At 39.7% G+C, this 21,997-nt stretch overlaps 3 protein-coding genes across 9 annotated transcripts in view; 1 reads left to right on the forward strand and 2 right to left on the reverse strand.

The window, feature by feature from the left end:
* Positions 1-9,839, reverse strand: part of tnksa (tankyrase, TRF1-interacting ankyrin-related ADP-ribose polymerase a) — a 79,614-nt gene extending 69,775 nt beyond the window's left edge. The window contains exons 1-3 of the mRNA XM_051072804.1: positions 8,122-9,839; positions 6,507-6,622; positions 4,485-4,593 (exon numbers count right to left, since the gene is read on the reverse strand). Of these exons, the coding sequence (XP_050928761.1) occupies positions 4,485-4,593; positions 6,507-6,622; positions 8,122-8,767 (871 nt within the window). The 5' untranslated portion in view covers positions 8,768-9,839. The remainder of the gene's footprint in view (positions 1-4,484; positions 4,594-6,506; positions 6,623-8,121) is intronic.
* A 3,138-nt stretch (positions 9,840-12,977) lies between these two features.
* Positions 12,978-14,788, forward strand: LOC108886047 (claudin-23-like). The gene is given in 2 exon segments (XM_018680662.2): positions 12,978-13,829; positions 13,831-14,788. Coding segments are annotated over 2 exon segments (825 nt in total). The 5' UTR covers positions 12,978-13,082; the 3' UTR covers positions 13,909-14,788.
* LOC108886049 (tomoregulin-1) lies at positions 13,914-21,766 on the reverse strand. Of its 7 annotated transcripts, none has more exons than XM_051072847.1 (4): positions 21,331-21,766; positions 19,487-19,816; positions 18,591-18,660; positions 13,914-16,321 (listed from the first exon to the last, which is right to left on the reverse strand). In XM_051072847.1, exons 1-3 carry the CDS (start codon positions 21,351-21,353, stop codon positions 18,618-18,620), a joined length of 396 nt encoding a protein of 131 aa, XP_050928804.1. In that variant the 5' UTR covers positions 21,354-21,766; the 3' UTR covers positions 13,914-16,321; positions 18,591-18,617. The 7 variants fall into 7 exon arrangements, 4 of the variants coding, with proteins under 4 accessions (XP_050928804.1, XP_050928802.1, XP_050928801.1 ...); XR_007813856.1 differs by lacking the exon at positions 13,914-16,321 and adding an exon at positions 16,814-18,411 and having other exon boundaries at positions 19,487-19,741; positions 21,455-21,749; XR_001961346.2 differs by lacking the exon at positions 13,914-16,321 and adding an exon at positions 16,814-18,411 and having other exon boundaries at positions 21,455-21,745.
* Positions 21,767-21,997: the final 231 nt, after the last annotated feature.

A 21,997-nucleotide genomic window follows, 5' to 3' on the forward strand; every position in this document is an offset into this window, starting at 1 on the left:
TGGTCTAAATTTACATTTTGATATTTTTAGGTGGCATTTTGCACAAGTTAACATTTAGGCAAAGAGCTTTAGGCGCTGACATGGCAAAAGTCAAACCTCCACCTTACATAATAAGAGGAACTCCCTTTCGTGTGCTGTCACTGTTGGTAAAAACTGAGCAGAGCTGCAGAGCACTGTCTGAATCCATGTAGCCACGAATATACAACATGTAAAACTGGCGTTTACGTGCCATGTGATGATCAGGCTATTATTCTATTATTTATTCATAGGTCATTTATACATCCATAACCATGAAAATTACACTGAGGAGAACTGTGGATGCAGTTAAATTGTGTACTGAACTGCAATTTATGGAGGCTGTCTTTTTGAAACTCAGAGCCATCGTACGGCTGCCTTAGGATTTTCGAGATCTTCTTATGCCAAGTTTGTTGATGAGATTTTCTCCAGACCTTGAGCTTGAAAAGATGCAGGTCCGGTAATGAGAGATTCATCTCTTACTCGAGTTGTCTGAACACCAGAGAAGAGGGAGCAGAGCGTCCATCATTCTGAGCTGTAGTTACAGTCGAATCAGAGCTGATTTGACTCTCATTCAGCTGCCAAATCTCCAACCTGGCAGGATGACAGCCTTCCAAAACTCTGTCCAATAAACAAGCCACTGGAGGAGGTTGTGACTTTTGTTTACATGCTTTGATTTGTGCAGTGAGGACTGCAAAGCAGACATGAAAATGCAGCAAAGCCAGTCTTTTCTTCTGTGGTTCACCTCAAACAAAACAAACTTAAGCTGTGATTAAACCTATATAATACTGTCTGGAAAAACACAGCTGATGTTTGTGATTGTGGAGGTCCATCTGAAGGGTTTAACCTTACCCAAAATGTTAAGACACTGGCTTTAGACAACTGTTTAAAAGCTTTATGGACTGGATAAGCACACACCTACATCTGGTAACTAGATGAGTGCTGATTTTCAGCCCTCAAAGCAAATCATTATGTCAACGCCCTGGTAGAATTAATTCAGAGAACCTTGTTGAAAATAGATTTTAAAAAATGAAAAAGAAAGAGAGATGAATACAGCATTACCATGTTGCGATCATAATACTGAGCAGTATTTTTAAGTAATATTTCAACGCACGGACACACAGACAGGGTTCACGTGTATCTGTGTTGTGAACTATAGTGTGTGTGTGTATGTGTGTCAAAGCAGTTAAAAAATTGCAACCAAGGTCAAATGTGTGTCTTCATTTTAGCAGGACTGATGCCAATAGTGCACGATGCAGTATTTGCAAAAAGGACACCGTTGCTAAGGCCAGCAACACGACCAATCTGATGAAGCATTTGAACGTGCACAGAATCAATTTACACGCAGAAAGTGGCTCCGTGTTCAACTGCACGAAGATTTAAAGGTCCTTAATATGCAGCAGTGAGCATTAGACACTGACTTGTCACTTGTTCTTTTGCACTGAAAATTATTAATTGTGTATTTTTTATGCAAGAAAACTGCTTTGAGTGGAAAAATGCTGGAAAAAAGATTTGTACCATAATGTGTAATGTAAATTTTTTTGTTAGAACTGATTTGATAAAATTGGTATTGAAAATCGTTCAGGAACCAGTATCGAAGTCAAGGTATCGGTACTGGTTTTGAAAATTTTTGAACGATACCCAGCCGTAAACATAATCAACGTACCCCATATTTTTTAGACTCTTCCTACATCCCAGGCAGCCATTAGATGCCACTCATTTCAATATGAAAACCTGCACATACACAAACTTGCCTAAGACAGATAATCTGTAAAGGTGGGACATTAAGCCTGCTTTATGTTTTGTCAGTTTTCTCATGGTAATGCAGAGAAATGTCCCCTTGCTTCTGCAGTCAAGGACGCTCACATCCAGGACTTGAGAATAATAATAAGTGGAAATTTGTATTGAAGTTTCTCTTTGTGCCAGAGGCCAGGCAAAGAAGTATGTGTGACTTTAGAGGATGGGAGCAGCGAGGGTGTCGGCTTTTCAAATTATCCTACAAATTGGTAACGTGGCCTGAAACTATCTACCTTTTGAGCCGGTGGGAAATAACATATTTATCATCCTCTTGCCTCGCAAAATGTTATTAAACTGTATTTTCTGGGAGCAGAAGCGGTCCGACATGACAGCACACAGTCATGCTTGCTACCAAAAGGAGCAGTGTATAACAACGGTTCGAGTTGTCCATGTCAGTCACCATTACATTGGAGAGCACAGCTAAATTAAGTGTGGCCTCAAAAACAATCAGCGGAGTGTTTGGAAAAAATGCTGGCAGGAGACACATCCTCTGCATGACCTCTGCTCCTTCCAAAGCCTGGTCATTGTAACTTAAAGACAATGGGCTGCACGCAGGAATGTTTTTTCCTCAATCTCACCTTTTTTCTAGGAGGTTTGCTCACACTGGTGTTCCGAATAAGATTTATCAAACTGCACAAATTTGAGATAAATTGCTCATTTCAGGCCCGATTAATGCTCCTAAATAAACGCCCCTTATTCTGTCTATAGCTGCCTGTTCCACTCCAATTATGAGCAAGTTTTGTTCATGAAAATGAGGAGTTTCAAGTAGGCAATCAGTAGAGGAATTCAGTATCACTTTAGTGTCCGCAGTGGCCTTAGAGGATCTGAAACAATTGAAAAATATGAATACAGCTGCTAACCATGTGTCATCACATCAGTGCTTTACTGTGACAGAAATAAAGAGGTTTGATATTAAGTTAGATGCCACATAGAAACACATCTTTCTAAGCCAAAGTGGTCCATGACTATGATGGGAGGCAGTCAATGGGATGTAACATTCAGAGAAATGGACAAGAGAATAATATGAAAATGTATAATTTGCTATGCTGATATTCCTATAAAATCCTGAACTTGAGAAAAGTTGTTATTAATTTATCAGTAAATTTCCATAGATGATGAACTAAGGCACTAAAATTCTTGAGTCCAGCAAGTGTTTTTTTGCCCACTGTGGAGAAGAGAGGCAGACTATCTGTAAACCACAAGTCTGTAAACCACAATATTCTTGTGAATAGCGTTTGACCCTCAGAGAAAAATTATACGTATGAGAGAATTGGTGACTGCCACAATTTCCCCTTACAAAATCTTTCCTTACAAGTGGTTCTTGCATGGGGTTCACTGTAAGGTTAAAAGCAGTTACAGAGCTAAAACAAACCAACTGAGAGATTTGGTTTTGCACACAGCAGTCTGACTGTTAAATCCGACACTGTGAATAAATTTATGAACCCAGAAATGTTTTAGAGCTGGTCATAACACAGCATGTCATTATATATTCTGAGTTAAATCTTTTCTTTGTATTGTGTAGTCTTTGTATCATGCTGTGTCTGAGTTCAAAGTTAAGTTTCAGATATCTCTAGATTGTCTGGCTTATTTCTAAAATGTTCTTTTCAGCTGCTTTTCATGTCAAAATCAACGGCAAGAATTAATGAATGAAGGCAAAATCAATTTATGCACATTTCTGTCTACAACTACGACAACAAAGATTAGCTCTTTCACCTCAATTTCAGTGTCATTCATAATTATTGATAAATCCATAACTGCTCCAAGCCCTGACAAAAGGATGAAATTTGTGCACAGTGATCATCAGAGCTCCATAAAGCCCCCTGCTGCTATGCAGTCATTCGGGGCCCAGACATTCTGCAGCAGGTATTGTCGAAATAAAAATGACTGACGCAACTTTTCCTCCCTGTTGCTCTCAGCACTCCAAGCAGGGTGACGCCGACTATCATTGCAGTCTTTTGTTATTACTGCTCATATTGAGCAATGCTTTTCCATTAAGATCGTAAACATTGTCCTACAGCTCAGACGGTTTTCATGCATCTTGTCTACTTCAGATTTTCCCCCTGGGATAAGTGACACAGCCGCACTCTATTCCTCAGTTCACCTTTAAAGATTAGCTTCTGCTGCTCCTGATGTTCTTTCTGAATCGAGCCTGTGGAGTTGTTTCACTTTTTAAATTAAAACTCAGTTTGCTGGGGCTCATATATTATAAGGACAAAGAAATCAATGCTCTTTTGTCCCCTGTGTGGGCTTAAGAATAAGCAGTAACACTGTAATTGCAATTTACATGTTATTTGCTGCTTTATGCTTAATGGAAAATAATAGCATACAGTCTGTGGGTGGTTTATTAAGGTTTCTAAAATTACCGCGTGATTATACAGAACACCAGGTTGCGATTTTGGGTGGTGGAGGTAAAAAATGGTACACACAAAAACAAACTTGACTTCAAAACCAATACAGAGTTTAATATCTATATATTTGCAAATCCATTACACCCACAAATGATAAAACATTTAGCAATGTTAAGGAGGAACCAATAACTATAAACATACTGACACTCACAGTATCATCAGACATCTTGCAAATCATGTGCAAGATAAAGATAGTTAATACATACTACACATATATGTTTACATGGCCCACAATATTTATAGTGTGTGTTTTTGTGTACTCACCTATACAGACATCTATCTTGCCCTTGATGGCAGCTTCATGCAACGGTGTGTAGTTCCAGTTGTCTCGAGCGTTTGGGTCGGCCCCCTGACAAAGCAACAAGGACACCACCTGCAAACAACATATGAGAAACATCTGCATTTACACCTTACAGCATTTGTCAAAAACATATATATATATATATATATATATATATACACACACACGTATCAAACCTCAGATGCTTCTCAGGCCAGTTAACCTTTATCAAATAATAAACAGTTATATTGAGGCATGGTGTGAAGCATATCAGTTCAGCTAACACTAATTTGAACTTCTTAGATACCAGTGTCTATATTTACCCTCACCACAAAGGTTTTTACCTATGTCTGTTTATTTGTCGGGAGAATTACACAAAAAGTACTGAACCAATTTGCACCAAACTTGGTGGAGGGATGGGGCATGTGGGAGGAACCCATTAAATATTGGTGTGGATCCACTGATGGGGCTGATATGACAAATAAGTCATTTAGATTATCAAACTACTTCCTTTTCCTTTTATTTTTCTATTATAAATGATAGACAGACATGTGTAGGATTGTTTGGCCTTGGCAGAGTTATGCACTCTACTGCCACTCTAGTTTGGTATGGAGTGGATACCAAAATGATATTTTTGTTAATTATTTTTTGAGGAATATAAACCTTCTTATTCTACAAAAACTATTTTAACTAAACAAAATATTCTTGTCAATGCTTTAGTGTTAAATGTTGCCTAGACAAAAGCAGCAATAGGTATATTTTGGCCTCATATAGTAAAATACACTCCATAAACCTGATTCCTGATTTAAAAAGTGGAATATCTGATTGAAGATTAAGTTTACAAGACAAAGAATCACACCAAGTATTCAGTGTGAACTTTCAATATTTAAGGTTACTATATGTAAGTATGAAATAAGTATGAAGTAAGTATGAAGTTTTGTTATTACTGCATAGCCAATATTAGCATTTACTTTTCTCTGCAACCGAAGACTGTATCTTGCTGATAGCACTTGCAAAGAGCTTCAGGGCTAGCTGGTTAGCATGTTAAAGTCAGTAGAAGAAAAGTGATAAAAAATAGAAGCAAAACGAGAGTTAACACCAGTGTTGCTTTTCACTGCTGGAGACAGCTCTTGGTGAGTAAAGGAATGAAGTTTGATAATCAACCCTCAACATTTCTTCTAGACTGGTGTTTAAACAGCTGTTAATGCTAACTAGCCTGACAATCTTAAACTCCCTCTTACCGTCACTCGTGTAAAAAAAGCCCAGTTACTCCTGGCCTGTACTTCAGGCAGCAACTTACTCCCAACTTGAAGGGTTTAATCATCCATTTACCAGCAGAGACTCTCTGCAGTCTGAGACCCAGGCCCTCCACACCTAACTTCACATTGCCACTCACTACACTTTGGGCTAAAGTGTTCAAATTGCACTTTTTAAAAAACCCATAAAAGTAAGGCAAACAATCTCCTTCAGAAGTTCAGCTGTGTAGTTGCTGAGTGACCGGTTTCAGTTTGGACAGTGTTCTTCACTCTCTTCACAATGCTAATCATCATTGTGATCATACAGCTGCATTGGCACAGCACTTTTCTGACAATGTTACAAAGCGCTCTCTAACAAAGCTGTAAGAGCCTCTACAAACAAGTGTAAACACTAGATTGATCACTGTGGTTAATGGTCAGGAGGACAAAAAAGCTTTAGCACATCTGTCACAGATAATCCAAAACATCATCAGGCAGGAGGGGTGACCACAGCATGAAAGTAGCAACGGAAACAATTGCTGAGGTTTTTTCAATGTGATCTCTAAGGCCAACTGTGCAGCACATGATAGTTCACAGACACCTGGAGCAGATTTGCATGTTTAGACAGCATGATCTTTTGCTTTCTCTGGGGCTTTGCCTCAATCACTACAGCACAGAAGGAAAAACAGTGACAAAATAATCCATCTTGAACACAAATATGACAGAATCAACAAACAGTCACACTGGAAAGTCCCCTGGGTTGGGTCTCACCTCAGAGTGACCAAATGAGCAGGCATTGTGAAGCGGGATCAGACCCCCGTCATCCCGGGCATGCACATTAGCGCCTGTCTGAAGGAGGTGGTCCACCACATCTTTCCGCCCAAAACCTGAGACACAAGCAGAGAGAGATAAATGTTTGTTTTATGTCATGTTTAACTTCATGATAAGAATCAATTATTAATTCAAATGTGTCTTTTGGGCTTATTTCTATTTTTACTTTTGTTTTATTTGTTTTGGAAGACAATTGTAACAGCTGTTTGGGAAAGTGCTGTTCTTGTGTGAAGCTTGTTATGTCTTCACTACAAATGTGTTGTGGGAGTCGTGAGAATCTGTTCTTGTCCAAGCTGCTGGGGATTAGGAAGGCCTGTGATGGAAGGCAGCTGAGTGTGTGTGTGTGTGTGTGTGTGTGTGTGTGTGTGTGTGTGCACGTGTGCGTGTGTGATTTTAAAGTCTTTTTTGTCTGCACTGATGACAGAATTAAAAAGAGTCAAGTCTTAAACAGAAGAGGTGCAGTGAACACGGGCAGTCTTCTCTTTATAAATACACTCCATTTTGATAGAGGCATAGTTTAGGCATTATGTTTGCATATAGTATTAGTTATGTCATATTCATAGATAAGCCTAAGTTGCTTTATTGCAGGTGCGTGTGCAAACTATCTGAAACAATTTCAGCAAATTTCATTGGCTGATATAAAAGCCTTCACCTGATGCAGACTCAATACACACCATACGTCGACACGTCTGTTGTTGCGTCTATCCTATTCTAATAAACTGGTACAACAAAATGTCTAATGACTCTTATGGAGAGAAACTCAGACTGAGAGGTCAGCCCCCTGCCTAATTTGTTGTTTTGTTGTTGTAAAACTTTTACGATAATTTCAAAACTTTCAACAAATGATATGGAAATCATCTTTCCATCTGCTAGTGTTTTCATTTTTTCACAAAAGGGAACAAAATCACAGAGTGACAGCAGCACCAGTGACTCAAATCGACAAACTGCTCTGATCTGTAATAACACTGGAAGGTAGCAATGCAAAAGATGCTTTCCTCTACACTGTTGGAAATAAGAAAACAAGAAGCACAGTCAGCAGGTCTGCCTTGGTCCCAAACAGGTTACAGTACAATATCCCCAAAGCTGTTCAAAGCCAGACTGTGTTATCTTCATAGTCATTATGACTTAATTATATTTGTACCTTGTTCCAGCAATATTTGAAACTTCAAAATTGGAAAGGGGGGTGGGAAATTGCTTTTAAGGGCTGAAATAAACAGGTATGTGCTTAAAATTATAATAAATCATAATGCCACACAAGGGAGATACGTCAGACCAGTGGTAACTGTTCTTGGGCGAAATAAGTGGGTCCATCAGAGTAACTGTGATTATAAATATTGGTGGATTTCAGATCTGTTGTTTTGATTTTTGCCTGCCTGTATCATCCTGAAAACTTCTTGTGGTAAACCATACAGCTGATAGCTCTTCTCGGCTTGAGAGCAATGTTTATTAGCTTCTTTCTCGTCACTCCCACCCCCTGAACGCAGCTCCCCAGCTGTACAAACAGTCTGAAAAAGGGACTGCAGCTTGTTTAAGATGTTATTTTTGTTATGGTTACCTGCAGCGAAATGCAGGGGTGTCGATTTGCGTCCTGCCATGTCTTTGGCGTTCACATTCACCGCATCCACGAGTTTCTTCACCCTCGAAACATCCCCGTTTCGACAGGCTTCAAACAGCTCCCTGAAAGCCCCGTTTGCACCACCACCGTTTCCACCGCCGCCGCTGCCACTGCTACTGCCCGGGTTGCCGCTGCCTGAGTCGGGCGTGGAGCCAGGGCTGGTTCCGCTACCCTCGGTGGTGGTCGGGGAGCTAGCGCTGCTGCTAGTGGTGCTACTGCTGCTGCTGCTGGTACTGGCGTTGAGGGCCAGAGCTGGAGAAGTGGAGGTGGGAGAGGCCGGAGTTGCCTCGCCGTCAGCCGCGTTCTCCATCGCGGCTCCGTGGGAAAGTGGGCTGGCATCGTCGGTGGATGCCGGCGGAGAGCCAGGAGGGGTGACGGGAACAGAGGAGCCGCGGGGCGGGGAGGACAGCAGGGAGCTTGGCTGTTGCTGCTGAGAGGAGCGACGAGGGGTCGCCATTTTCACAACACAACAGTCCCCACTAGCAACAAAAACACTGCTGACAATTTCCTGCCAGGGAAAGCCAAACTTCCGCTTGGGTTTACAGGGATTACGTTTGCTGGACTGTTTCCTCGATAAGGGCTCCATAAAGCTTAAAGGGAAATGACGGGACTCCTACATAGACTATACACCATTCAGCCACAACATTAAAACTGGGAACTAGTTTTAATGTGGCTGGGTTAGGGGTACTTAGTGGTGATATAATTTGATCTACTTGTTACATTACCTACAAGTAAAAAGTCCTTACATAGTCTATATATTGGTGCACAGGTGCTGTTCTGTTGCAACAGAACACTGTTAATTCATCTAGTCTGAGTGGTATATTTACAGATCTGACAATAAATTATAAGGAAAGCATTTTTTTAAGTAATGATTTGATTTATTTATCATTACACTGCCCAGTTGCTGCAAGTTTTTTGAGTAATGTGGGAGAAACCAGACCACTCAGAGTAAACCCGCACCACCAAAGTAGTAAGAATGTAAACTCACACGGGCTCAGGACAGTGAATTTTGAACTAGTTATTACTTTGCAGACACAAAAAAAATTATTAAAGTTATGAATATTTTTTAAGATATCACATACACCAAAAATGTCTAATCTGGACTAATCTGGATGAAGGACAAAAAGAGAGAATGGATATTAATGTTAATATATGGGGAATCATTGTAGCCTATTATGATGTATTTGATGAGATGACTGAAAACAACATTGCCATCTAGTGGAGACCATTTGTAATGAATGAGTACAGAAACTTGAACTGTCATACAACCGAGGCTTAAGACAAAGAATATTTTGTATATTGTAAAAAGATGTAATTACAGGATATATGAACATACAATACATTGTGTATGTGTTCTGGCTTACATGACAATCAATATTTTAGTGGAGATTTTATACAACATTATAAAGGCATGGCTGACAAACTATACAATACGGTATAGATAAAATGTGCACTTATCCTCATGCAAATATTAGCCCAAAATACATATATTATTTTAATTAATAAACAATCTAAATGTTTAAAGAAAGGTGTGTTTGATTGATTGACAGGTGACTCAGGCTATAACACTCTGACCACACTGGTTTTGTTCACCTCTGCTCTTCTAAAGCTTCACCCTAAGTCTCTGGCTTCAGTAGGAATCCAAGCTGTAAACTTCCATTCAGAGAGCACTCATTCTGAGACCCCAGGTATGTCCACATATGTGTGGCAGAAAATTTGTCTGAACAGAACTTTTTTTTTCCTCCAAATTCACTCACAAATTGTTGAGTTTGAAACTCACCTGAGCTGCACGTTTTTGAACTGTAGAGGGAAACCTGAGCACCCAGACGAAAACCTTCACAACTCTGTAGAGATGGCTGTGATTCAAACTAAGGGCCTTCTCATTGATGACTGACTGAATAAATGCTAGAGAGTAGATAAAGTAGATAAAGAATGATATGGGACATGTGTACAAGAACAAGTTCAGCACCCACAGTCAATAGCACTGTAGATTAAAATTTCAAAATTTTACATTTATTTTAATAATAATAATAATATTTTTATTTATTATCTTTGTGAACTTGATTAAACCCTGAGCCTTCTGGGTAAAGGGGTCAGTTCTATACTTCATTTCAAACTGATCACATGCGCATACATCGGTTGATAATGAGACAAAGAACTAAAGGATGAGAATTGCTTGAGGAATCTATTACTGCGTGTCAGTGGTACAAGTGTTTGTTTCCACAAATCATACCCACCAATCATAGTACCTTGTAAATGCATTATGCAATGAATTGTGACGTGATCTGCGATATAAATGCCATGATGAATGAAACTCTTGAAGTAGATTACATAAAAAAGGTGCTGTATCACTGTGACACTGTGAAGAAAAAAAACAGGAACGGAGAAAACTAAAAAACTAAAAAGTCTCATTGAGATTGATATTTTCTCTTTCAAGAATGGCCAAGAGAGACAAAGAAAACTTTGAGACAACAATATGTCCAACAACGGCATAAACAACCTAAAACAACTATAACAAGAATATTGATATGTCACTAAGGATGCAGTTAAATAGCATAGACCCTTTTACCATTTTTCATACCCTTTTAAGATGCACAAACTGATTTTCCAAACTGTCTAGAAAAAATTTAAAACAATACATCCAAACAAACAGAACAAGAGTATTATTTTACCATTTATTTTATTTTAAAGGTTAATGATAAAGAAAAGTTAAGCCTCTTAAAGGAACTTGGAAAACTGTTGACAGTATTTTTTCTAGAGAGTGCTTATGCTTAAGTTCTAATGACTGAGAAAGTTTTGTTTTGACTGCAGGTTGGAAGGTGAGTTTTGAAAGTCAACATCTCTGCTTGAAGGCATAACCAGAGACATTATAAGGGAGGAGACAAACCACTTTAAGAATCTTGAATTTAGTATTTCCAAAGATGGGACTTTGGCTCAACTGATTGTTCAGTGGATGTCATCATGAATCCCATAAACTACCACAGGCACAATATGTTCATCTGATGCTTTGGGACACCAATAATATAATTCATTTAACCATAAAATACATCTAGGCCATAGAGGTAATGGCAGTAATAATGGTGGTTGTGGTAGTCATAGCGCTGTGGTTGGTGTGGTGGTAATATCAGCACCAAACTAACAATTAAACACAAAAATATATTTTCAGGACTGATCTGTGGTTTACATATCAGTGCACATCAGCCACCAGCTGATCACTTGTGACAGCTGCTACAACAGTGATTCAGCTTGTAGAAGAGATAAAATTAGACTGTGGAGTCAGGGGATGAGAATGCAAACGTTCTTTTGGGTTGGTTGGTTGACATACCTCTCATACCTCCTCTAACCGTTCTTAGCATGTCAAAGATCAAACCAGGCCTGAAAAAACAATTCTCATAACAAAAACAAAACCATCCTAGCAACTTCAAGAACCTAAGACTTGATTGCTTGAATTTTCTCAGTCAAAGTATTTTGTGTCCTTAACTTCTACAAGGAAAAAATACACAAAAAAATGAAAAAACACACTGGTAACTAAACTGAGGGTGCAGTTGCCAGTGTAATGCATGTAAATGCTATGAAATCAATGTTTCATCCCTTCCCACTGCAAGAAGCAACTCATTATTTGTTCGTTTTTCAAATAAAATCATTGGAGTGTCTATTTTGGTGACTTTCATGCGTAGCAGTTAATCAAAAAAACATGTCACATTGGAAATCTGTTGGGGAGATGATGAACGATGACCACTAGAAGCTGAGAAGTGGTCACTTTAAACAATAAGGCTCAGGGATTATAATCAGCTGTTCTCAATTCCTCCGAAACCCAACCACTTTCCTGTGGGATGGATAAAGTCGATGGCACGGTGAGAGTCTCGCTCTCAACTGGGATTCATGATTGAAAATCATTAATGAGCACCGTGATCTTTACTCTCTGAAGAGACTCTGAAGAGACTTTATTAGCACTTGTGAATCTGTGCACTTTCATGGGACTTGAGGGGAAACCTAGAAGCGATAAACAGAAACAGACAAATATGCAGATAGAGATTCATAGAATGAGGGAGGAAACAGAGAGAGACGAAGAGGCAGAAAGGTATTTGAGCTATTGTCAGAAGATTCCTGCAGAACTACATTCTTATCAAAAATGGTTCACACACAGCTCGCCAGTGGTGTGTTCAAATCTCTGAGTCTGGCTTGCTCTACTAAACCTGGTTGTGATGAAGTTCTTCAAAATAAGAAAGTAGTTCAGTCTCCGAGAGTAGTAGCTACTACTGCATATTCTCCTGAGCTGAAACACCAGTAAGAGGTCTAATAAGAGGTTATTAAAGTTTTATTAATTACCCACAAGCCTCTGTGCTCAAATGTGTGCTTCTTCATACGTGTCTAGATTAGCTGTTTTCAAGCTCTAAATCCAAATATGTTGTGGTCTGTCAATAAAATCTGTCAGAAAAACCGCTGTAAACATGTATTTTGTTGGTTTATGTGGTAGCCTGTTTTCTATGTGCAGACATACTCATACTCATTTCAGTGGAGTCATGGCTTTTAGACTAAGTTATTAAACAGTATTCTACGACTAGAACTAAAAAAAACTTAGTCCAGATCTTTCTCTTCTTCATCAAGTATCTCACATTTGCATGATAACAGCCTCGTCGAAACTCCCCTCTACCCCCGTCTTTGCCTTTGCAGGTCTCACCCCGGCTGCGCACGGCGCGCCACACCTGTCCCATTTGGGAGCTGAGGCAGACAGGTAAGGCTAAAGCCCCGCCCACTCGCAAGTTTCAGTCGGACTTGTTTTTTAAGAGCAGCTGTTGGGGCTGTCAAAACTCGACCGCTCCAGTCTGAATTACTACATTAAGTTTGAGAGTAAGAGAACACACATCACAACAACAACAGCCGCAGCAGCAGCAGCAATCATGCCGGGGCGATCAACGCAGGAGTGGGTCCGGTTATCCTTGCGCACCCCGGGGATCCTGATCTTCGGGATGGTCATGGCTCCCTGCGGTTGGGTCCTGGACTTGACCGCCACGGTGGCCCCAAACTGGAGGACCCTCCACAACATCCCCAACACCCCGACCGAGGAGTTCATAGAGCAAGGCATCTGGGACATCTGCAGGACCACCACAACCTCCTCGAGACCGGCGTGCGGCCTGAATGACTCCACGTACTTTGGCAACCAGATCATCGAGGTCGCCCAGGGTTTGATGGTAGCATCCCTCATCGTGACAATACTCGGGCTGGCCGTGGCCATCCCGGGGGTCCGGTGCTGGAAAGACAGTCCTAACTGGACGGTGGCCGGCCTGGGCGGACTGTTGATCTTTCTCTCGGGCGTCATGACCATCATACCCATCGCCTGGTACACCCACATCCTCACCGAAGTCACGTCGGTGTCCCCGCTCGTGGACGTGCGCGTGGGTTACTGCATCGTTCTGGGCTACATCGGCGGGATATTCGAAGTCCTGGGCGGCTTCGTCATGTTCATCGGCATCTGCCGCTGCTGCGGAGGAAAGAACAGAGGGGAGAGGCGGGTCGAGGAGGTCACTGGCACCAGGTTCACCCACCAGAAACCGCCGCCTAGAAGCAGCGTGCCGAGCCTGAACCGGGCCAGGAGCACCACCAGTAGCGTCCCGTACTCCAAGGACTCCATGGATGATGATGTGTCCTTTCCCCAGGGCCAAGAGTCCCGCAGCCCGGTCAGTGAACACCTCCTACAGCGGCAGACCCTATGATGCAGACCTATGAGAAGCACATGTCCCACATCTGGAGACACAAGAAGAACCAATTAGAAAAGGAAAACAACGTGAAGATGGACATGTCCATTAGCAAAAGAAACTGAGAGTGGAAAATATTTCAGGAAGAAGCAATTACAGTAATTACAACATGACTTTATAACATTAGGAAATAAATGAGACCACTGTGGTAAAACAATATTCTAAATGATTACAGCAAAACTGCACCATCTATAATATTGTAGTAATAACTAAAACATATACCATAAAGTACAGTCACCATAAAGACCATAAAGAAATATTTCAGTGGTATCAAGAAATCAAACACCTTAAATATTATAAAATAGCTCTAAACTCACTATTAAGTGTTAAATGTGGCTACAGATGAGACTCATTATGGGCTTAGCTTGATTATGATTAATTGGAACATCACTGCAATACATTACAGACGTGAGCCTCAAGCTGCACAGTTACTGTCATGAAGGTAGAGATGGATATTACAGTGGAAAGAGATTGCTGTGAAGGAAGTGTGGAAAAGTGAAGGATCCTGTGTTTAAAAGTGATGTCATGAAGAGACACTGTTTTGTAAACCTCAAGAAAATAAGATGCGAAGCAAAAGATTGCCATGGCTGTCTGTTACATTCTGCAAATATTGCTGAACTCCATTTGTAAATAGCCCTCATTTTTAAGGATGCTTTTTTTCTCTGTTCATTGGCTAATGCATAAATCCCCTTTTCCCCCCTAATTATATGTAAATACTGTATTCTTATGCACTTTACAACATTGTAGGACAGTGAAGCCTGTTGAGAAGTATGCTGAGTTGATCAATATTGTCCTCATTGCTCTGTGATACAAGTGCTGTTTTATTAAATGTGCACTGTGTTTCTGAATAACAGATGACTGATGAGTCTCTTTCCTTAATGCACCTCTTTCCTTTTTTGGGGTGGAGGCAAGGGTGAAAAGTAAACTAACTAAAGATTTCAGAATCTACTGCAGAAGGGTGTGTGGTTGTGCTGCAGGGAAAGTCAGTTAGGACACAGTGACTGAAAGTATACAGACTAATGCAAACACAAAATGTTGCCTCTAGTGCAGGCATTTAATAACTTCATATTTTTGAGACACAAGGTCACAGGTTTTATCATCTCTAACCATACAATATGTGATGGCATCCTGCTCTGCCACACCTGGAGATTCATTGATATAAGAAAGGAGACAGGTCATTATGGACACTATTCAAACACACATATAGTCAGACTACAATATAAAGTGATGTTTTTCTTTCTTTGCCACCCAGTCTGCTCAGTCTTAACTTCATAAGTATACAGACAATGTAGCCTGACCGGTTTGAGAGGATGGTGTCTTGCCTAACAACATTACATCTTCTGTTTAGACTGGCTTAACATCTCAAACAAGGCGACACTGTAGTGAACAATTGTCCTTCTGGTAAGTCTTTTGTAGTTAAACTGGCCTCCAAGAAATCATAATGCAGTTCTCCCTGCAGGACCTGTTACACACCACAGCCAATGACTGTTGAGCTAGAATGTAGAGTAAGACTTCTTAAAGCAAAGGTTGGCAGTTTTTATGCTTTCTGAGGCTCAGACTCTACAGCAAAGCACTGACACTGCCATGTGAGTGCAACAGCTCCAACAGATGGAAATAAATATGGAATGGAAAAAGCTGCAGCTACTGGAGAATGATGCAACAAGTCAAATAATCAGAGTTTATTGTTTTCAGCAGATGAGTCAGGTCTTTGAGTGACAATAGGTTGCTACTGCCTCTACTGGCAAATTAAGAAATAAACTGGGATACCTCAGAATCATTCTGCTTCTCAGCACGTGATAAGGTATCAGTATGTGCACTGAATATATTACCACTGACTATAAACACAGGGGAAGTAATGGCAGTAAGCCAGGTGCAGTTCATATTAGTCTTAATCTACTCTTTCACACCCTCGCCAAGACAAAAAGATGTATTTACTGATTTCTGAATTTGAGCCAGTTGCCAAAGGATGATTTCAAGATGTGTATTTCCCACGTTCACACAACTGCACATAAAATGCATTGACTCACAATATGACGGTTGAGCATAGGTGGGGTTATGATAGATGCTGCGTTTAGGGTGTGACAAATGAAATATGTTTTTTATTTATAGTCTCATCCTCCCGAATGGCTACAAATCTTCATTATTAAAAAATAATACTCTGCATGACACCTTTTCATTACACTCAGGCTCTTATTCACACATCAAATTACTGCATCCTCAGACCTGTATATCACTTTGTATCAGAACAGGTGTTGACATGGTGTCACCCTCATGGCAGATCCTTCCTGTTCCTTGTTGAAGCAGATACACATTTTCTCACGTAACAAATACTGGTATCTGGCCATCTCGCATGATTGCAGATCAGTCATTCCTTGTCCTGGTTCCTGTTGGGTTTAGTAAACACTGAAACTCACACGACCATGTCACTGGATCCCAAACAGAGTTTAAACAGGTAGCAGTTCATGTTTTGGTGTATGCACAACACACACAGACTGACAACTCTCTGTTTTCACTGTTAATACACACTGACACCTTACGACGGCCTATAAGAACATTATAACAACTTACTAATGATTTTCAAGTGACAAACCAATTACCCTGGATGATCGTTATTACTATTATTTTTGATGACATAAAATATACTTACTATCAACATGTCAAATGTTCATAGTAAACTTAAAAAATAGACATTAAAATAATTGTAGAAGACAATATACCTGTGGCAAGTTAACAGCCAGCACGGCTGCTAACAATAACAAATGAGTAAAATACAACAGATCTCCAGATAATTCATGATACTAAGAAAACATTCTTTACTTTTCTTGCAATAACCTGCAAAATCCTTACCTGAGGCACTGACCAAAAGAAACCAAACCTTACCATGTCAGTAACTAGCTTTATTTAAACACATATGTTGCATTTATACAGTAGTTACATATAAATCACTAGCTTGTTGGGGTTTTTGTATATTTTATTTGAAAGCTGGAGAGCATACGGAGGTATTATGGTCATATATTTTGAATACATTTAATACAGCTGCAGTGACTTACTTATTCAAAATGCTGAAGAGCAGGTTAACAGCAGTGAAGCAATATTGTCTTCTGACTATAAATTTAAAAGGTATACATGTCAATGAAATAGACTAAAACAACAGACATTGTTGAACGGAAGTGGATACAGAAATCAGTTTTTCCCCAGACTTGCTCCACATTTGCAAAGTTGGTTCAACATCCATCCATCCATCATTCTAACGAGATAAATATCCAGCAGCAGTAGACATAGTAACAAAAGTGCCTAAAGTACCTAAAAATAAAATACCATCTATTTATAAAGAATAATCAAGCCAACAGATGATTAAAACAGCCCGGCTTACCATTCAAACTACACTGTGCCAAACATCCATGACAGCAGAGGAATTTTAAAATGAAGTAAAACAGGATCCGAAAAGGTGTGCGCACACGTTTTGGTTTCGGGTGGTTGACAGAGTTCAAAAAGAGAGCACTGTCTTTTCTCTTGGTCAGTGCACTTAAAAAAACATTTTTATTTCAGGATCAGTGATGGTAAGTTATGTCTGTACCTACAGTCTTATATGACAGAATGTCATGCCAAATGTTGTGTTTATTAGTAGCAATGAAAATTAACACTCAATGTTTTCCTCTTTTACTGATGGTTTGGTTTTTACTGTTGTCATTCTCTCAAATAAATGTGGCAGATAATTACAAAACTCATTAAAGAATATTGTCTTTGTCATTCTGACTCATCACTTCAGAGTAGAATGATCAATTGTTCAACCACTTAGTCAGTTTAAATACAAATGGTGCAATTCAGCAACACAGAAGAAAAATAAGATAATAAAAAACGGTTATGAGTCTAGCTAAAGCCTGCTGTTATCACATGTATTACAAAAAAGGCACAATAATTCAGTCAGTAGTGTACAAAATAAATAGATGATACAACACAAAAAGCATAATATTGGCATCAAGTAGAGTAACTTGATCACCCTGTAAATCTGAGATAGAATGACCACTGTGACCTTTGATTTTGAGATATCTACATAGGCATGGAGGTTCTTTTCTATCAAAATAGATTTGAGTGGTCATCAATCTTAAACTTAACTAACAAAACTGCAACAGCAAATACATTTGGTAGGAAACTGGCTCATGTTCAGGGGCTGCAAAAGACCAAAGCACTACAATTATTAACAGCAGGGGACCAGAGTCTCATCTGTGGTTAGGGTTTAGGTAACAAAAGCACTTTCATTAAAAATGTGCCGTGAATGTCTAAACATAACCACAAATATCAAATGCAAACATGCTATATGTCAGTCATCCACTCCCGTCAGCCAAGTTCATCAGCTTGGTGTCATACAGTACTAGTCAAAAGTCAGGCATTACTGGACACATTAGTGGAGTAGATGTGATTCCATTTTTGCAAGAGTTCACTGCAGAGGAAAGCGTATGGAAGGATAGTTGACCTAAATGAGAATAAGAGAGTAATTACTTTTATCTTTTATTCTTTTTTTTTTTTTTTTTTGGTAAAGAAAGATTTCTGGCCTATGTTGGACTCCAACACTGGGTGCCTGTTTTTGTTTTTCCGCTCAGTGGAAAACATGGAAAATAAATAAATAACTATTATGTGTAGCCATATCCTTACCTCAGATACAATGGAGATTTCTCCTCATTACACAGCAATATTGTAGCCAAATTTTTCTGCCTCAGTTCTCCTGTTGACGACAGACAAAAACATACAATTAGTCTCTCATCTTGTGTTAATGTAACTTCCAGTTAATAAATACAGACACTGTCCAATAGACACTCCAAACATTCTCTGACAGGCCTCTACTGAACACTTTGGGTGGTTTTGAACAGCTGCCTTTGTTGCTGGTCTATCATTTTCAGTTCAGGAGAGATGACATGTTTATAAATCTGAACAAAATCCTTCATTACAGTTTATTTACACAATGGGGACAAAATGACCACCTGTCATCAAAACACTGGGCAAGACTGAGACATCTTTTTCTTTGGATTTTATGTTTGAAGTTTTTGCTGCTCAGTCCTGTCTGTTTGGCTGAGGTGACTATTACCCTGTTCTCCTTTCTCTCTTTGTCACAAAACTGGTGGTTTGTGACAAAGATAGGTCATTTTCAGGCACATCTTGTTTGCCAGGAAAGAGTTCTCAGACATTGAGTGTTAAAATGAATAGTTATTACATTTCAGAAGGCAAATTAGCTTAGCTCAGTCTAAAGTACATCAACTAAAATCTCAAGCTGTAGCACAGGTTGCCTGATATGCTCAGCAATCACAGATTTTGGTTTTGAATTAGATATTTCCCCCCCTTTTTAAAATAAGTCTTTAGTCTTTGGTCTTTATGCTAAGATAGACTAACTGTGACCTCGAGCTGAATTTAATGCAAAGAAATGAGACTGATGTCATTCTGCTCATCCCACTCATCCCAAGCAAATAAACAATTACCTATTCCCTCAAGAACAATAAATTGAACAGAAAAACATAAAACACCCTGTTTATGTTACTCCTGATTTGTTTCAGTACCTGCGATTCTTCTTCTGCCTCTGTCGCACTTTGGCAACGATGAAAGCCAGGATCACCAGCCCAATGATGACGCCCAGCACACTTAGTGTCAGTGGTAAACTTAACGCCCCATTGACCGTTTCCTCACAGGATTCACCCCGGTAGCCCAGTTCGCAGTTACACACCAGCGCGCTACCACCGCCCGGAGGAATCTCACAGGTACCGTGGCCATTGCACTGAGACTCTCCGCAGGTTGGCAGACTGTGGTCGATGCCTCTTGGTTGGGGAAGAGGGAAAGGGGTGGTCATCACAGAAGAGGGGATGGAAGGAGGGAAGGAAGGAAATGCTGAACTGGTAAGGGAGTGGAGGGAGAATAGGAGAGGAGAGACATGAATGGATAGACAGGACACACCTAAAAGACAATAAGTAAACCTGACAAAGAGAGGGCATAGAGCGTTTTCTGTGGGATAACTCAAATAGATGTCCTGAGGTCAGGATCAGTCAGACATGTCTGTTTGATTCTGCACTGCAACATCCAGTTTTTCCATTTTCTTTGTATATGTATCATAAATGGAACACATTACGCTGTACCTATCACACTCTTCCAAAAGAAGCATTGCAAACATCCTGTAGGTGAAATGCCTTTCATGCTTAGTGGGTTTGGCACATGTTGTCAGACATAACATTGTGAGCTCTCACTGTGTTACTGGCTGGCCTACTGGCCTACTCTATCCATGTCTGGTTGGACTGTTTTTTTTTTTATCTGAACATGTTTATTCACTTATGTGCAGAATGAATCACATTTCATGACTATGCCCCCTCCCCAATATTAATTTGGTATGTTGCACCTTTTACACCTTTTATATATATTAAATAGTCTGCAGTATGTTGTGCATAAAGCATAAACTAACATTTTAAGACTATTCTGCCTTCAGACCCCTTGTAGAAAAAGAGAATTTCAAGCTCTATTTGCAGTAAAGAATATGGTAAACATATCATATATGACGGGGACAGTTTATAATCTATCTGTCTATAATCTATCTGTCTATAATCTTTTAAAATTTAATTAAAATGGATCCCATTCAGATTACATGTAAAATCCACGATTCCTTTTAATCATCGCAAAAAGCTGACATATTTAATAGCACAAAGTCTTGTCTTTACGTTTCTGATTTTACACCGATTAAACAAGAACAACAAAACTGAAAACGAAACAAGATACTGAGTGTAAGTAGGGCAAATAGGAGTTGATATATACACAGTGTATTTTTTTTACAAAGAAATGTCATTTCCCATATGCGCAACCCTGAGCTGCTTGCAGTGTGGCAGCCCGCCCTCAAACATATTTTACTTTTAAATCATCATATACAAATGATCACTACCTTAAAAAAAGCATAACAGCATGCAGGCACACAATAGTAGAAACATTTTTAAGGATTGCAGATTTTATGACAAAATTCCCACATGAGAAATGCATGTAAGTACTCTTCCTAACATCTCCACATATACTGATTTCAACAGCAGCAACATTAAGCTCACAGAGACTCACTCAGGATATTTTAGAAAAAACCTAAACCTCAAACAGTTAATAAAACAAATATCACTAACATAGTAGATAGAGTAGCCTAAAAGATGAACATGCTATCGATAACATAAAGTCTTGCTGATAATTCTCATCTTATCAGTGAAATTCAGAACATGTCCTAACTCCACTGTCAGCCATGCTAAACCTCTAAACAAAGTGCTGTGTCGCCACCGCCTACAGAATATATCAGTGTGGAAAAGCCACTGCAAAGATTTAAGATAAAAGACTGTCTACTGCTAACAGTTATCCAAACATCTTAGTAGTGGTGTTGAAGTTATACCTCTTCTCGAAGCATCTCATCATTTAGGTTTCCATCCATACAGTGGGATTGTGTTTAAAACTGGCTTCAGGGCAGGCATATAATGAAAGAGCAAAATACGACGAAATGAAAGCCATCTACTCACAAAAGCAAATACTGAAGTCCCAGTATCCTGGAATAGACTGTAGACTGTGGAGTTTAAATTTTTAGTTGTAGGGTTAACCAGGCGTCGGTGTATGTGTGCTGAAGCTCCTGGTTCCTTGAAAATGAATGTGAAGTTCCTCTTCCACTGAGGGAATCTGCCACAAAGGGAAGGAGGGAAGAGGAAGAAAACTGAGACTTGTGAATACCTGCCTGTTTTTTTCCCCCATAAACACACACATACAAAATCACCTCCTCCTCCCACTGCTTTATCTTTGAATAGGCTTAGTCAAACACACGCGCCTGTTTACATCAAAGTTCCCTGATAGTGATGTAGCAACTTTACATTTCAGAAGGGTGCTGAGTAATTACATGCTTCAGTCAATCGCTGACTCACAAAAGTCAATGCTCTGGCATCCATGGGAAAAGTAAACTTCAGGTGGGTGGCACCTTTCAGGCTCATGGGATGCCGCATGAGGGATAACACCAAATAAAATATGACAAAGAAAAGTAAATTCAAAATGTGTAAAAATCCTGAGAGCTAAAG

This window comes from Lates calcarifer, linkage group LG9 (genome assembly GCF_001640805.2).
Source record: "Lates calcarifer isolate ASB-BC8 linkage group LG9, TLL_Latcal_v3, whole genome shotgun sequence".
In the NCBI taxonomy this organism is placed as follows: domain Eukaryota; kingdom Metazoa; phylum Chordata; class Actinopteri; family Centropomidae; genus Lates; species Lates calcarifer.

Excerpts from the sequence above, each read along its gene's own strand:
- LOC108886049 (XM_051072847.1), bottom strand. The coding sequence starts at position 21,353 with ATGATGAGATGCTTCGAGAAGAG. Across the intron at positions 19,817-21,330 it reads ATGAGATGCTTCGAGAAGAG|TTCAGCATTTCCTTCCTTCC; the intron begins GTATAACTTCAA and ends CTCCCTTACCAG. Across the intron at positions 18,661-19,486 it reads AGGCAGAAGAAGAATCGCAG|GAGAACTGAGGCAGAAAAAT; the intron begins GTACTGAAACAA and ends TGTCGTCAACAG.